The 14,126-nt window shown below is 48.2% G+C and overlaps 1 protein-coding gene across 1 annotated transcript in view; it reads left to right on the top strand.

The window, feature by feature from the left end:
• Nucleotides 1-14,126, top strand: part of LOC311224981 (calsyntenin-2-like) — a gene marked incomplete at both ends in the record, with an annotated part of 513,638 nt that overhangs the window by 479,481 nt on the left and 20,031 nt on the right. The window contains 2 exons of the mRNA XM_084310155.1: nt 1,624-1,769; nt 12,241-12,364. Coding sequence (XP_084166281.1) covers nt 1,624-1,769; nt 12,241-12,364 — 270 coding nt within the window. The remainder of the gene's footprint in view (nt 1-1,623; nt 1,770-12,240; nt 12,365-14,126) is intronic.

Below are 14,126 nucleotides of genomic sequence, written 5' to 3'. Positions count from 1 at the left end.
TGATCTCTTTGTTCTCGACGAGTGCAATTACGTCGTTAACTGGCTTAACCAGGACGTCAGGTGTCCCTAGCGTCTCGCGGCGTATGTCTGAGTCATAAATGCCATTGAGTAGGACATCACGGATAATGTCGTCAGTATAGTCCACGTCCTTACCGCACTCGCATACCGCATTATATGCGCATGTCTCTGCTTTACCCCGCACTCTGGCAGCGAATGCGCGGAATGTCTTGTCCGCGCAGTAACTGAAGTAACTGAAGTAGCCCGGTGCGCAGGACACATGTAGTGACTGGGATGACAGCTAGAGAACGCATGGCGGCGATTAGGTCTGGCAAGGGTCCGGAAGCGGCGTCGGGAACGGCTTTCAACAGGCTGTCCCCAAGTACAGGCCCAGCGCACTGAAACAACTGGAAAAGGGCCTGGACATCCCCTATGCCTGAGCCGGCGCGAAAGACGCTCCAACGACGGATGAACACGTTCCATTCCTCTATTGACACGCCCACGTCAACTTTGGGCTGATCGAGTCTCGGGCCGTGAGTGGCTGGGGCCTGGGCCGGCGCGGCCATGACAGGCGCTGCATGCTGGTGGGTAAATCCATGAATAGTCAATAGAGCAATGACGAGTGCTTCAGACACATCTTCAGATACGGAAGCGCAGCCGGGGGCAGGGCATCCAACAACGACCATGGTGTCATCATGAAGAAATACACTCCTCTATGTCAGTTTTAGTATTTAATGACAAGGATGAGGACACCCTGCAATAGAACAAGGACAGCGACATAAACTGACAAAGTAACACCAACATCAATGCATGGCAACAATATAGTTATACATAAATATTAGGGCTGTCAAAATTAATGCTTTAATTTGAGATTAATTTAAATTATTTAAAGCATTAAAATAAATTAATCTAGATTAATCTATGGAGTGAAAAATCTTCAATCTTAGCGCCGCGGATATAAGAAAGAGGTCTAGCTGAGTCAATGTTGATGGTTTTGTTGAACATTTGTATTTCACAGGAGAGAAACTATTCAAAGAAAGCTATTAAAATAGTCTTTGAATCTAAATATACTTTCTTTGTGTTGATTTTACATTAATTCCATGATTTTACTCTATATCTGTTACAAGCTTCGGTCTTAAGTAGAAAAATGCTATTTTTAATCTAAGATTAATCTAGGTTAATTACAGACAATTGTGAGATTAATTGGTTAATAATTTTGTATCTATTGACAGCACTAATAAATATATATATCGCTATATAATGCATGTAAACACTTAATAGTGAAATAAACAGACTCACATGAATGAGTGAATGAACACGTCCAACCGATGCAGAATGCACGAATGTCCGTGAAACAAAATGGCCGCCCAGCTATGCCGGTCGGCAATACTAATGAGACGCTGCCCCCTAGTGGCCAGCGATAAACTCTTCAGTGTAGATGTATTATTTATTTGGTGTCAGGAATATCCACGCTACCTAGCATCTTTATCGTGAAGTTCGGCTACAAAAAATAAAGAGATGACAGCAGAAGTGGGAGGGACGTATAAGGTGATTAGAGTCCCCCCCCTTGCTGGCTTTATCGACATCTGGTAACCATAGCAACCCCCCCCCCCCCCCCCCATCCAGGTGTGGACTCCATGTCCAACTACGAGCAGGTGATCAGACAGGTGCGTTATCACAGCTGGCGCCCGGGACAGTTCAGCGAGAGGAGGTTTCGCCTCACCTGCTCCGAACTCAATGGACGCTACACCAGCAACGAGTTCAACCTAGAGGTTAGTACTTCTGTATGCCTATAATATCACAGAGACTACCTGATATCCCAGCTGAGATCCTTGTCAGGATAAGATGTTCATATGTATCTTCATATCCGGATCATGGGCATGGCCTTACTGTATGTGTGGATACACAGAATAATGTGAACCCTTACCGTGAAAACAAGACTTACACAGACAGAAAACCACAAGTGAGAGCACCTGGAGGATCAACTTTAAGTAAGTAAGTAAGAGTAAGTTCATCATTTCGTACTTACCAATGATGTTGATATTGGCCACTAAACTAATGCAAAGTCAATAGGGAGGTGTAGTCTGACGTCACTTTGGACCGCCCGCGCGGTCCACCCGTATAGGGATTCATCAATGGGAAAATGTATTATCGGCTATTGTAATAATTCTGCCTCATGAACATTGGCAAGCTTTCCATTTTTGCACAAAATGAGTTCCCTTCTATCACTAACATTATTGTTTAAGCATTTTTGGTTGAAATAAAATGCAACGTAATTATTTTACGATTAATTGCTAATTGTTTCATGCTGAGCTATAGATTGTGGATGAATACACACAGAAAGGTACATCCATGCCAATGTCCATGCTTTATTTGTTTTAAACTAGACGATTTACAAATGTGTCCATTGAAAATACATTGCAATTTCAAAGCGAGGTGGACCGGCCGGAAACAACAATGACGTAACCACTACACTTCCGATATAGGGCCAACACTCCAGTCCATACAAGCACTGAATTAAATGCTGAAACGTACTCCTTGGCCGCATTGACTTTGCATTTGTTTTGTGGGAAATGAGCCAAAGCCATGGTTATTCAGTATGAAGAACGGCATGGATTGTGGCGAGAGAGGACTCTGCTGAGCGACAACCTCATCATTGGTGAGCAGGACATAGGGCTAGCGTCCAAGATTCTGGAGTTACCCTTTGAAGGCTGTTTTGGGGAGAAAATAAAACAATGTTGGGCAGAATGATGTCGCTGGTGACCCTTGATAGCAGTGGTTCTCAATATGTGGTCTGGGGACCCTCAGAAGTCCTTGAGGTGGTTCCAGGGGGTCCCCAGAAAAATGGGGAAAGGCTTATTTTCATTTACATTTAGTCATTTAGCTGACACTTTTATCCAAAGCGACTTACAAGTTCTGTACGACAAGTCATCAGGAAGATCACAAATCTATCAGCTGAGTACAATGTTCATCAAAGTGTTGAGTGCTACAGTGTAGGTTAGTATATTAGCACAATAAGGTTAGTTAGGGTTAGATATTTGTAATAAAAAAAAATTCAGATAATGGTTGAAGAAGTGCGTCTTTAGTCGACAGCGAAATATTGGACGGGTTTCGGCTGTCCTAACTGTGGTGGTCAGTTCGTTCAACCATTGTGGGGCAAGGACTGAGAATAGGCGGCTTCTCCTTGATGACCCTCCCGGAGCTCGGATAGGAGTGGGTCTGAGACGACCAGAAGATGCAGAGCGTAAGGGTCTTGCGGTGTGTAGTTAGAGACCATTGACCGAAGGTAGGCGGGAGCGGTTCCCTTTGCCGCACGGTATGACAGGTCGAGGGCCTTGAAGCGGATTTGTGCGGCAATGGGGAGCCAGTGCAGGTCCCTAAGAAGTGGGGTGACATGGGCTGACTTCGGTAGGTTTGAGATCAGGCGGGCCACTGCGTTCTGAATGAGTTGAAGAGGCTTGGTGGCAGTGGCCGGAAGGCCAGCAAGCAGTGTGTTGCAGTAGTCGAGGCGGGAGATGACTGTTGATTGGACGAGGAGTTGGGTGGCTTCTTTTGTCAGGAAGGGGCGGATCCTTCTGACGTTGCTCAGGAGGAATCTGCAGGTTCTGGTTGTCGCTGCGATGTGAGCAGAGAAGTTCAACTGGTCGTCGAGGACAACACCAAGGTTCTTGGCGGTCGGGGACACGGTCACAGCTGCATTCTCGACTGTGATAGAAAGGTCAGTCAGGGGGGAGGATTTGGCCGGCAGGTGGAGCAATTCTGTTTTGCTTAGGTTCAGTTTGAGGTGGTTGGTCGTCATCCAGGCGGAGATGTCTTCTTCAACCATTATCTGAAATTAAAATAAATTAAATTATATATATATATATATATATATATATATATATATATATATATATATATATATATATATATATATATATATATATATATATATATATATATCTAACCCTAACTAACCTTACTGTCATGCACTTATCCTAATCAACTAACCTACTGTACACTGTAGCATTCAACACTTTGATGAACATTGTTACTCAGCTGATAGAGTTGTGCCCTTCCTGATGACTTGTCGTACAGAACTTGTAAGTCGCTTTGGATAAAAGCATCAGCTAAATGAGTAAATGTAAATGTAGATGTCGGACAGACAGGCCGACATCCGCTCAGAGACGTGGATATCTGAGAGAGGGAAGGAGAGGAAGAGTTGTGTATCATCGGCATAGCAATGATACAAGAAGGCATGAGATGTGATAATGTTACTCAGAGATTTAGTGTAGAGGGAGAAGAGAAGGGGTCCAAGGACCGAGCCGTGGGGGACACCCGTCCGCAGGGGGCGGGTGGCAGACAGGGTCCCTCTCCATGACACTTGGTAGGAGCGGTCATTGAGGTATGATGTCAGCCATGTCAGCGCAGAGCCAGCCACTCCCATTCCTGCGAGGGACGCGAGGAGGATCTGATGGTTGACTGTGTCGAAGGCTGCAGATAGGTCTAGGAGAATCAGGACAGAGGAGAGGCCTTTCGCTTTTGCTAAGTGAAGTGCCTCTGTGACCGCAATGAGGGCTGTTTCTGTGGAGTGACCAGTCCTGAAGCCTGACTGATTAGGGTCTAGGAGGTCATTCTGTAAGAGATAATCAGTGAGTTAGTTGGATACAGCACATTCAAGTGTTTTAGAAAGGAAGGAGAGAAGTGAGACAGGACGATAGTTGCCTATGACGGTGGGGTTCATGGTTTTTTTTTTTATGAGCGGTGTGACTCTGGCTTGTTTTAGGGAGGAGGGGACCACCCCCAAGTTGAGGGAGGAGTTGATGGTTGCAGTTAGGAATGGGAAGATGTCTGGTGCTATGGTCTGGAGGAGTGGGGAGGGTAACTGATCCAGCTGGCATGTAGTCGGACGGTTCGACGTTACCAGTTTCAGTGTCTCTGCATCTGTAATGGGAGAGAAAGATGACAAAGTGAAGGATGAGGTTCTCGATTCAGTATTTGGAATGGGTGGGGGTTGGGAGAATGAGCTGCGGATGTTCTCCACTTTTTCCTCAAAGAAGATCGCAAAGTCTTTGGCAGAGAGAGATGAGGGGGTGGGGGGTGATGAGGAGGGAGGACATGGTAGCATGCAGTTATATAGCGTACTTGCATCGCGTCCCGCTCTTAAGCCATACCGAGATATACCTCATCTCATGTACCTATTGTACTCCATCAACGAATAAACCCAAAATACACCCCTCACCTGCCAGGCCCCGCCCCTTAGTGGCATGCTACATAGGACTGGGCATGGCCACCACTCACTCTTCCTCTATTTTCGTTTCCATCATAGCGGATGCAAGACGCCCTATGCAACTAGTTGATTTGAAAAGTTTAGATAATATTGGGTACTTACGGAGATTTGCTTACCCCTGGCATCTTCGGGGTATGTTCCAACGACACGTCGGGTCTATTCTGATGTCCCCTCTTCTTGTGGCAGCAGATCGAGGAACAGCGTGCGAGGTTGGCTATCGAGCCGGCTCGCACACAGGTGAGCCCTGTGTCATCAGGCATTGATGCTAGTGTTAGTAATGCTTGGTTGTTTTGTTACACAACCATGTTGTGTGTCGGCGCCAGGGGCGGGATGGTTTGGTGAACGTTCCACTGAAGTGGACGGGTTCCAAGCGATCCTGGAGCGTGCTGCTAAACACTAATGCTAACGCTAAATGATAATGCTAATGCTAACACTACTGCTGAAATGCTGGGCACTGTTTTAATGTTCCCCGCCGTGGGATGTTGCCGCTTTTCCCTCCTCTTAAACCGGTTCATTGATGAAGGTCAGTCGGTAGCTAATGTGGGGGGTTTTGCTGAGTCCTATTTTTCCCTTTACGGGTAAATGGGTTGACAACAGGGTGCAGGGCGGGTGTGCCGTGGCTAGGTAGCCTAGCCAGGTAGCATCGATCCTGTGCCTCGGCGGGGCTGGACGGTGCCCCACCCGGGAGCCGATGCTTGAGAGCGAGTCGGCCCAGCGGGTGGCAGTAGAGCTATACTGCTGCAGGATGGAATTTAGCAGCGGCCAGTGTTGTGGCTCAGCTGACTGTTTTCTGTCCACATTAGCGTCGAACGCTATGCTATAGTGGGGCTACTGTTTTGGTTCTGTCTCTCTGCTACGGGAATGTCTGTCTATGCTACAATCTTCCCTCCTCTCAACCATTCATGCTGACTGTCAATCGGTGTCTACTGGGGGAGTAGTGCGGGGGGGGCTTTGTTTACCTTCATGGGTAAATGGGCTGAGGTCTAGGGCTGGTGTGCTGTTGTGAATATTATGAATGAATGCGGGACTGGTTCTCTCTGGTCCGCCTCCCCTTAACGTTGTGTACATGGGCTTGCCCATTCTACAGTATGTTCGTGGTGTTAGTTCATTTATTCATTAACCCCTTCATGGTGCACACCACAGTGGAGGTTGCTGTTTACACCCACCACTGGTGCTCCGTGTTAGCATCAGTCCTTTGCTTTTGACATGTTGAAACAGTGCCCCGCCCGGCCGACGCCATGAGGTGGGTCGGCCCGGCGAGTGGCTGGTGGGCTGCTAAAGCCTGTACCGCCACGGTATGGAATTGGCAGCGATTAGAACTGTGTTCGAATTGCTGTTTTTTCTATCAACAAATGGTGTCTGGTGGCGGGGCCTTGAGGGCCAGCCGACGTCGACACATTGCGCGAGGTTGTTGACGTTATTAGCTTTGACCCAGCCGCAAGCTATAACCGCTTAGGGCTCCCCTCTCCGCAGAGGATTTTGGTCTTCCACTGGAGTGCGGGCGGTATTTGTCCTAGGCCCCACACCGCCTCACACCGCACAGCCAGAAGAAGAGAGAGCACGGCCTCGTCAGCGGCGATGACGAGGCCCTCGACAGGCGGCCATGTTTTCCCCCGCCAGAGGTATCCTGGGCGTTGAATCGACAGGTGTCCACAAGGCCGACAGCCTTGGCGGCCGAGGGATCGGCCATGTTGGATGGGCTCGGCTTGGAATATACAAGCCGTCGCCGTCCTGTCGCGAGCAGCCCGCTCTCCGATCACTCCCTCCCCCAACACCAGCGGAAAAAGGGGGCTCTGATTGTTTCCTTTGGCTGCAGGCCGCGTGCCTTTGTTGAAGCGCGGGCGGCCCCACTTTTCACTTCTCATGGGGACAGGGGCTGACACCCAGTTGATGGCTGAGCCTGGGTCTGTCTGTGAGAATGTTGTGCTGTCAAGCGGCTCCCACACCATAAGCTGTGTTGGTTGAGCCTGGTGTTACGTCTGTCAACTATAGGTGTTGTCAGCAGGGGGGCTCGAAACCTTTTGAGGCACACAGTGCAGGCTTCCCCGGCCTCGCCTTCGCCAGGCCAGGTATCATGTTGGTGCCTCCCACTCCTGCGAGATCGGCAGTGGTCTGAAAAGAAGAGGTGCGCGTGATTTAGGTGGTAGTAATATCACTGCAGGGCTACGGTGTGTAGGAACCCATGGGGTCCTCACGCCTTGCATGTCCGGCTGCAGAACAACTCCTCAGCATGTTCTGGAGGGGTGTTCAGTGGGGTGGCTTTTGTCACCTAGATTGATGTCAGCTTCCCCCGTATCAAACCGGCCCTTTCTGTCGGGGTCCCCCCTTGGGTGCGATTGCCTCGTGGGTAGTGTCAGGTTCCGACCCGACTCCACGGAACGCTCTGCTCGCACGGGTCCAGGGTTGGCCATGCACAGCGGGTGGGACCGGGCCGCCTATCTACAGTTCCTTGCGGACCTGCGCCACATGGCGGCGGGTGCGTTGGGAGTGTCATCACATATGGCTACGGCAGTACCATATGTTGAGGTGGATGGAGAGAACGCTGAGGCGGGGACTTGTATTTACACAACCCCACCCGTTTTCGGGTTTGGTACAGACCCTATTGTCAGGGTCACCAGCAGTGACAGCTCTGTTCGACGAGATCTGATCTCTGTGGACGAAGCAAGCCATCGTCGTGGCGTTTTCCTCCCGGTGTTCTCTGGTGCCTGAGAAATCGGGAGGGGGGAGGGGGGTGTCAGACCCATGTTGGACCATGGGAAGGTTCGGTATTTTTTGGATCGTCTCCTACCTGTTGAACACTGTCAGGTGGGGGTCTGGTTCTCCTCCATAGACCTGTAGGATGCGTGTTCGCATTCCCGATCTTCCGTCCTAGGGCTTACCTACGCTGCCTTACAGGGTTAGCGTATGGGTACCAGGGGCTGCCGTTCGGCTTTTCTCTGGCTCCCCGCATCTTCACCAAGTGCGTGGAGGCCGCACTGGGGCCTCTGCGTCGTCAGGGGTTACGAAGTGTATTCTGCCCTGCCAACGTTCTGGTCCTTGGCGGTCAAGGTGGATCGTCAGGTCTCATGCCAGGCAGGGTTCCTACCAGCCTGGGGTTGCTGTAGACTGGAAGTGGAGTACTCCTCTTCCCAGTCAACGGGTGGAGTGCTATGGGCATCCCTCTCAGAGCGTGTTGCGACACGCTCGATACGACGTCAGTGTCGTATATCAACAGACAGGGAGGAGTACGCTCCCCCCGTCTGCACCGGGCGGCTGGCTATGGGCGTCCTCCATCTGCGCGGCCTGAGGGCTCCCCACATCCCCGGCAGGGTGAATATGGGTACAGGTGTAATGTCGCGGGCGGTCCTCATCCTGACGGGTGGGGATTACGTCCGGACATAGCCAGGCAGGTCTGGGATTGATGCTGTGCCGCCTGGGATTCTTTCCCCATACATCTGTTAGGTCAGTTGTTGGGGCGGGTACGTTGAGGAGCGCAGGTCCTTGATCCTGATTGCGCCGGACCGGGGCGCAGCTGTGTGGTTCCCGGTCCTGATCCAGCTACTGGTAGCTCCGCCATGGCCTATTCCTTGGTCGGCGAAGGCCCTCACTCAGGCACACGGGTCGCTGTTCAGCACCCGGTGTTGTGCTAACGCGCATGCTCCCTCCACTGTCGCGCTTACGCGGGCAGATGGCGTATGTTCCAAGAGTGGTGTACGGCGGGGGGCAGGGACCGGTGTCCTGCCCCCTGGATACTGTCCTTGTTTACCTCCAGTCTCTCCTTGATAGACTGTCGGCTTCGATGGTGAGGGTATATGCAGCAGCTATATCCTCTTATCATGAGGGATTTGAGGGTGATGTTTTGTTCAGCCACCCTCTTGTGAAGCGTTTCCTGCTTGGCGCCCGATGCGTTAAGCCGGTAAAACACTCTTTGGCTCCGAGTTGGGATCTTCAATTGGTCCTCGGTCGGTTGTCCTTGGCCCCGTTTGAGCCTCTTGAGCAAGCGCCGTTGGAACAGCTGTCGTTCAAGACCGCGTTCTTGCTGGCCGTCACCTCCGCTAAACGCGTGGGTGAGCTTTGTGCTCTCTCGGTACGACCAGAGTGCCTGTCTTTCGTTCCGATTGCGGTGCCACTCTGCGGCCTAATCCTGCCTTCGTGCCTATAAATATCCGGAGTTCCTTCCGCTCCAGGGATATTGTGGTTCAGGCGTTTCATCCACCTCCTCACGCTAGTGAGTTGGAGGCGGGCCTTCACCTGTCATGTCCGGTCCGGGCTTTGGGGATTTACCTCAGCCGTACTCAGGGCCTCGGGGCTACCGATCAGTTTGTCTGTTACGGTGGTTCTCGTGCTGGTAAGGCACTATCGAAACAGCGCCTGTCCCATTGGTTGTGCGAGGGCATTGCCCTTTGCTACACGTTGGCCGGGCTGGCTCCCCCTGGGGGCGTCAGGGCGCACTCCACTCGTGGGGTGGCAGCCTCTGCCGCTCTGCTGGGTGGGGCCTCGGTGGAGGACATCTGTGCTGCAGCTTCATGGTCCTCCCCGGGTCCCTTCGTAAGGTTTTACCTCATGGACATGACCGGGGGTTCTGTCTCCCAGGCGGTTCTGAGGTCTGTGGCCTCTCCTGCTTCCCGTCCTTTGGTGGGGTAGCAGGGGTGTGTGGGTATGGGCCACAGTGTGTTGTGTCACACGTGGTTCCGCCTGTGCTGTGTTCAAGGGGTTCTAGTTCCCTCTTGTTCGCACTCGGGTGGAGTTGACTGCGCCCCCTCTTCATTAGGAAGGATGGGGTGACGGGACTCCCCTTCCCCCTTGATGTGGGCTTACGGGTCCTCAGGGGGTGCATCTGTCGGGCCTCGCGTCCGCTCTACCCCATATCTCGGAGCGATGCAAGTATGCTATATAACGACAGGTTATGTATATAACCTAGTTATATGAGTACTGGCTAAGCGTCCCGCTCTTAGCGTGCCCTGAGTTCCCTTGGGTAAACTTTTCTTTGGAAACGATTTTTTCCGAGGAAGAGTGAGTGGTGGCCATGCCCAGTCCTATGTAGCACGCCACTAAGGGGCGGGGCCTGGCAGGTGAGGGGTGTATTTTGGGTTTATTCGTTGATGGAGTACAATAGGTACATGAGATGAGGTATATCTCGGTATGGCTTAAGAGCGGGACGCTTAGCCAGTACTCATATAACTAGGTTATATACATAACCTGTCGTTTGTGAAGGTTCTTGGCAGAGGCCTCGATCCTATGGTGAAAGAAAGAAGCTTTGGCAGTATAGGTCCATGGCCTATTATGTATTAATTTGGGGGTCCTTGACATGAAAAGGTTTGAGAACCGCTGCTCTGTAGTAATAGTGAGAAGGGGTTTATGCGACTCAGATGTTCTGTCAGTATCTCAGCTACTGTATCATATTCAGTTTTTTCACAGAGGGATATGCGCTTATCCTGGCTATTGTAAACATGATATGACATCACATTATACTGCATCAAGACAGTGAGGCAAACAACACACAGTCGACTAGTAGACTATGCATATCAATCTCTGTATCAGTGTTTGTGTCGTAAAGGGAAGAGGGTCATAAGACCAAAGAAAAGGTTAGACTTGTACTTTTCTTGTGATCAATAAGCTAAAACCACATAAACAAGCCTTGATATACCTGTGAGCTTATACGTTAACGCGTTAACGCCAGATTCTATTAACGCCACTATTTTTTTAACTCAGAAATTAACTTTAAAAAAAATTTATTATTATTATTATATATATTTTTTTTACTAGACTTCACTCAGGTGTATTATTGATGCTCTCATTGATACTATGTTTGTTTCTGAAGTGTGTGTGTGTGTGTGTGTGTGTGTGTGTGTGTGTGTGTGTGTGTGTGTGTGTGTGTGTGTGTGTGTGTGTGTGTGTGTGTGTGTGTGTGTGTGTGTGTGTGTGTGTGTGTGTGTGTGTGTGTGTGTGTGTGAGAGAGAGAGATAGAGAGAGAGAGAGGGGGTGAGAGAGATGAGGAAGGGGCAAGAGAGAAAGAGAGCTGGGAGAGTGTGTGTGTGTGAGAGAGAGAGGGGGGGTGGTGTGATTACTCAGCCCTTGTGTGGGTGAATGTAACAAGTTCCTAACGTTTTCTTTCCCCTATTATTTCATATTAAAGTTAACTATGGACAATCATGCGATTAATCAGATTAAATATTTTAATCGATTGACAGCACTAATATATATATATTAGGGCTGACCCCTATTAGTCGAATAGTCGACTAATCGATCGAAAGGAGCCGTAGTCTACTGCCAACCTCTTAGTCGAATGCAAATTGTTTTTTAAATAATTATTATAATTTTATTTTATAAAAAAAAATCAAAAAAAATATCATTCTTTCCAAAAGAAAAGAGGCCTAGAAGCGTGGCTAACGCTAATGGCACGCATACCAGAGGCTAACTGCCTAAGAAAACAGGCACAGAGGCACTGTAAGAGGATTTCACCCATCTACACACACTAGACTAGACAAATCATGATAATAATAACTTTATTTTAAGATGTACTATCCATCAGTGGACCAATTGCATGCTTTTGCAGAGGACAAGAAGCCTTCCGTCGACTCCTTCAGACATTAAGCACCCCCACAGCCCAAATGGAATGATAAAAAAAAATTAAAGTATCCTTTTTTTCCCAATTTCTCACTATCGGCTAATTTCAGCCAATCAAAGTCGACTATCCAAATCCTTAGTTGTGGACAGCCCTAATATATATATATGGTCTGGTGAAAACTGTGTTGAAGCGCATAGGCACTAAGCCCATTGATTTTGGCTCATTGATCACAAGAAAAGTACAAGTCTAACCTTTTTGTGGTCTCATGATATGTCCTCGGATCCAAAGAGCAGCTGTTTCTGATAACTATATCAGTTGAAGTTGCACTCCTCAGCCAATCTATTTGTGTGGTGAGTGTCTATGGGCCGTTTCATTTGAAACGGGAGTGATTACCGTTGTGTGTTTTTTTCCACTTTCTTCACCCCAGGTCGGCGTCCTGCACAGCTCAGAGCCTGGGGAGCATGTCAATCACATGGTGGCCCCACCCCAGTACATGCAAGTGGTCCATCACCCGTCTATGGTGCACAACCTGTATCCCAGTCACAGCTCTGGTACGTGGGACTGGGACCAGTGTGGGACTTCTTGTTAATAACTTTTTTTTTTTCGTATAGCACTTTTCATACAGAAATTGCAGTTCAAAGTGCTTCACAGCAGTAAAAAATATGAGCATAAGCTAGCATAAAAAAGATAGAGAGGTAGCAAGGTAAGGTAAATCACAGTTTTTCACATTAGGATCTAGCATCCCAATAGGCCTCTCTGTTTATGGTTTCATTCAGTAATAACAATTGTAAAATAGAACAGAGTAAAAAAGTGCGGTTTGATTCAGTTTAATAATAGGCTAAAAATAATCAAATACAACGGACAGTAAAAAGTGTGATAAAATAGTTCAATAAAATATAACAACAGAGCAGTGCATCGCTCTTAACACTTTCAGTTTCTTTACAAAGTACAGCTCTAAATTACCTTATAGAACAACAGAGCAGTGTGTTGCTCACAACTTAACAACAGAGCAGTGCATCGCTCTCAACTTTGAGTTTCTTTACAAAGTTCAGTTTGAAGAAAGCGTTAGGTACAGGATCAATGTCTGATGTGGAGGAGTTACATTCTGAGACAGTTTTGCAGAGCTCATCTAATGTGATGCATGTGAATCTTATCATAGTTACATTGCACGGTTTGCTGTAATCAGCTTTATTTCCATCATGAGTAATGCTGGCCCTGATCAAGGTTATTTTGTTGTTCAAATATAGTGTAAGTTCTTCACACTTAACCATTGATGACTGAGGAGGTGTAGGGGAAATATTGAGTAGTAGATTAATAGTGGAAAAAAGGATTCTGGAGTTTCCAGCATTTTCTGTAATGATTTTAGAGAAGTAGTCTTTCCTTGCTAAGCGGACAGTTTTATTATAGGCAGTTAAAGCATCTTTGTATATATCACAGCAGATAGTGGTTTTTGTTTTCCTCCATTTTCGCTCAGCTGCACGACATTTCCATTTTTCTTTGTTGACTGCATTATATAATTATAGGCAGTTAAAGCGTCTTTGTATATATCACAGCAGATAGTGTTTTTTGTTTTCCCCATTTTCGCTCAGCTGCACGACATTTCCATTTTTCTTTGTTGATTATTATTATTTTATTTTATTTTATAAAAAAAATATAAAAAATGTATCATTCTTTCCAAAAGAAAAGAGGCCTAGAAGCGTGGCTAACGCTAATGGCACGCATACCAGAGGCTAACTGCCTAAGAAAACAGGCACAGAGGCACTGTAAGAGGATTTCACCCATCTACACACACTAGACTAGACAAATCAAGATGTACTATCCATCAGTGGACCAATTGCATGCTTTTGCAGAGGACAAGAAGCCTTCCGTCGACTCCTTCAGACATTAAGCACCCCCACAGCCCAAATGGAATGATGAATGTCCAGTTGACCGTTTTCTTCTTTTTTGTTTTTAGTGGGGCGACAGAATTTAATACAGATGATAGTGCATCATTGAGATTTTCTACCATTTCATTTATAGAGCTGTCATGATTGTGTGGTTCATGTAGTCTGATAAGATTAATGAACTTATAATAATTGTTAGACTAGAAGTCTTTATTTGTCATGCAGTTTTAACACACGCGAGATGGGCGACCCACAGGAACACACACACACACATGCACTGAGTCGCTGATGAAATGTCTCTCTGCACTTGGCCCATCCCGTCGTCCTTCCCCCCATGGGCAGCCGGGAGCAGATAGGGCGTCAACGTGAGCCCCCGGGGACCAATCCAAGTGCTCCTGTCCGTCTTCGTCAAAGACGCCACAGCGTTAGC

Source organism: Notolepis coatsorum (genome assembly GCF_963971535.1).
Source record: "Notolepis coatsorum genome assembly, chromosome: 1".
NCBI classification, from domain to species: Eukaryota; Metazoa; Chordata; class Actinopteri; order Aulopiformes; family Paralepididae; genus Notolepis; species Notolepis coatsorum.
This window is presented reverse-complemented; position numbering and strand designations above follow the sequence as displayed.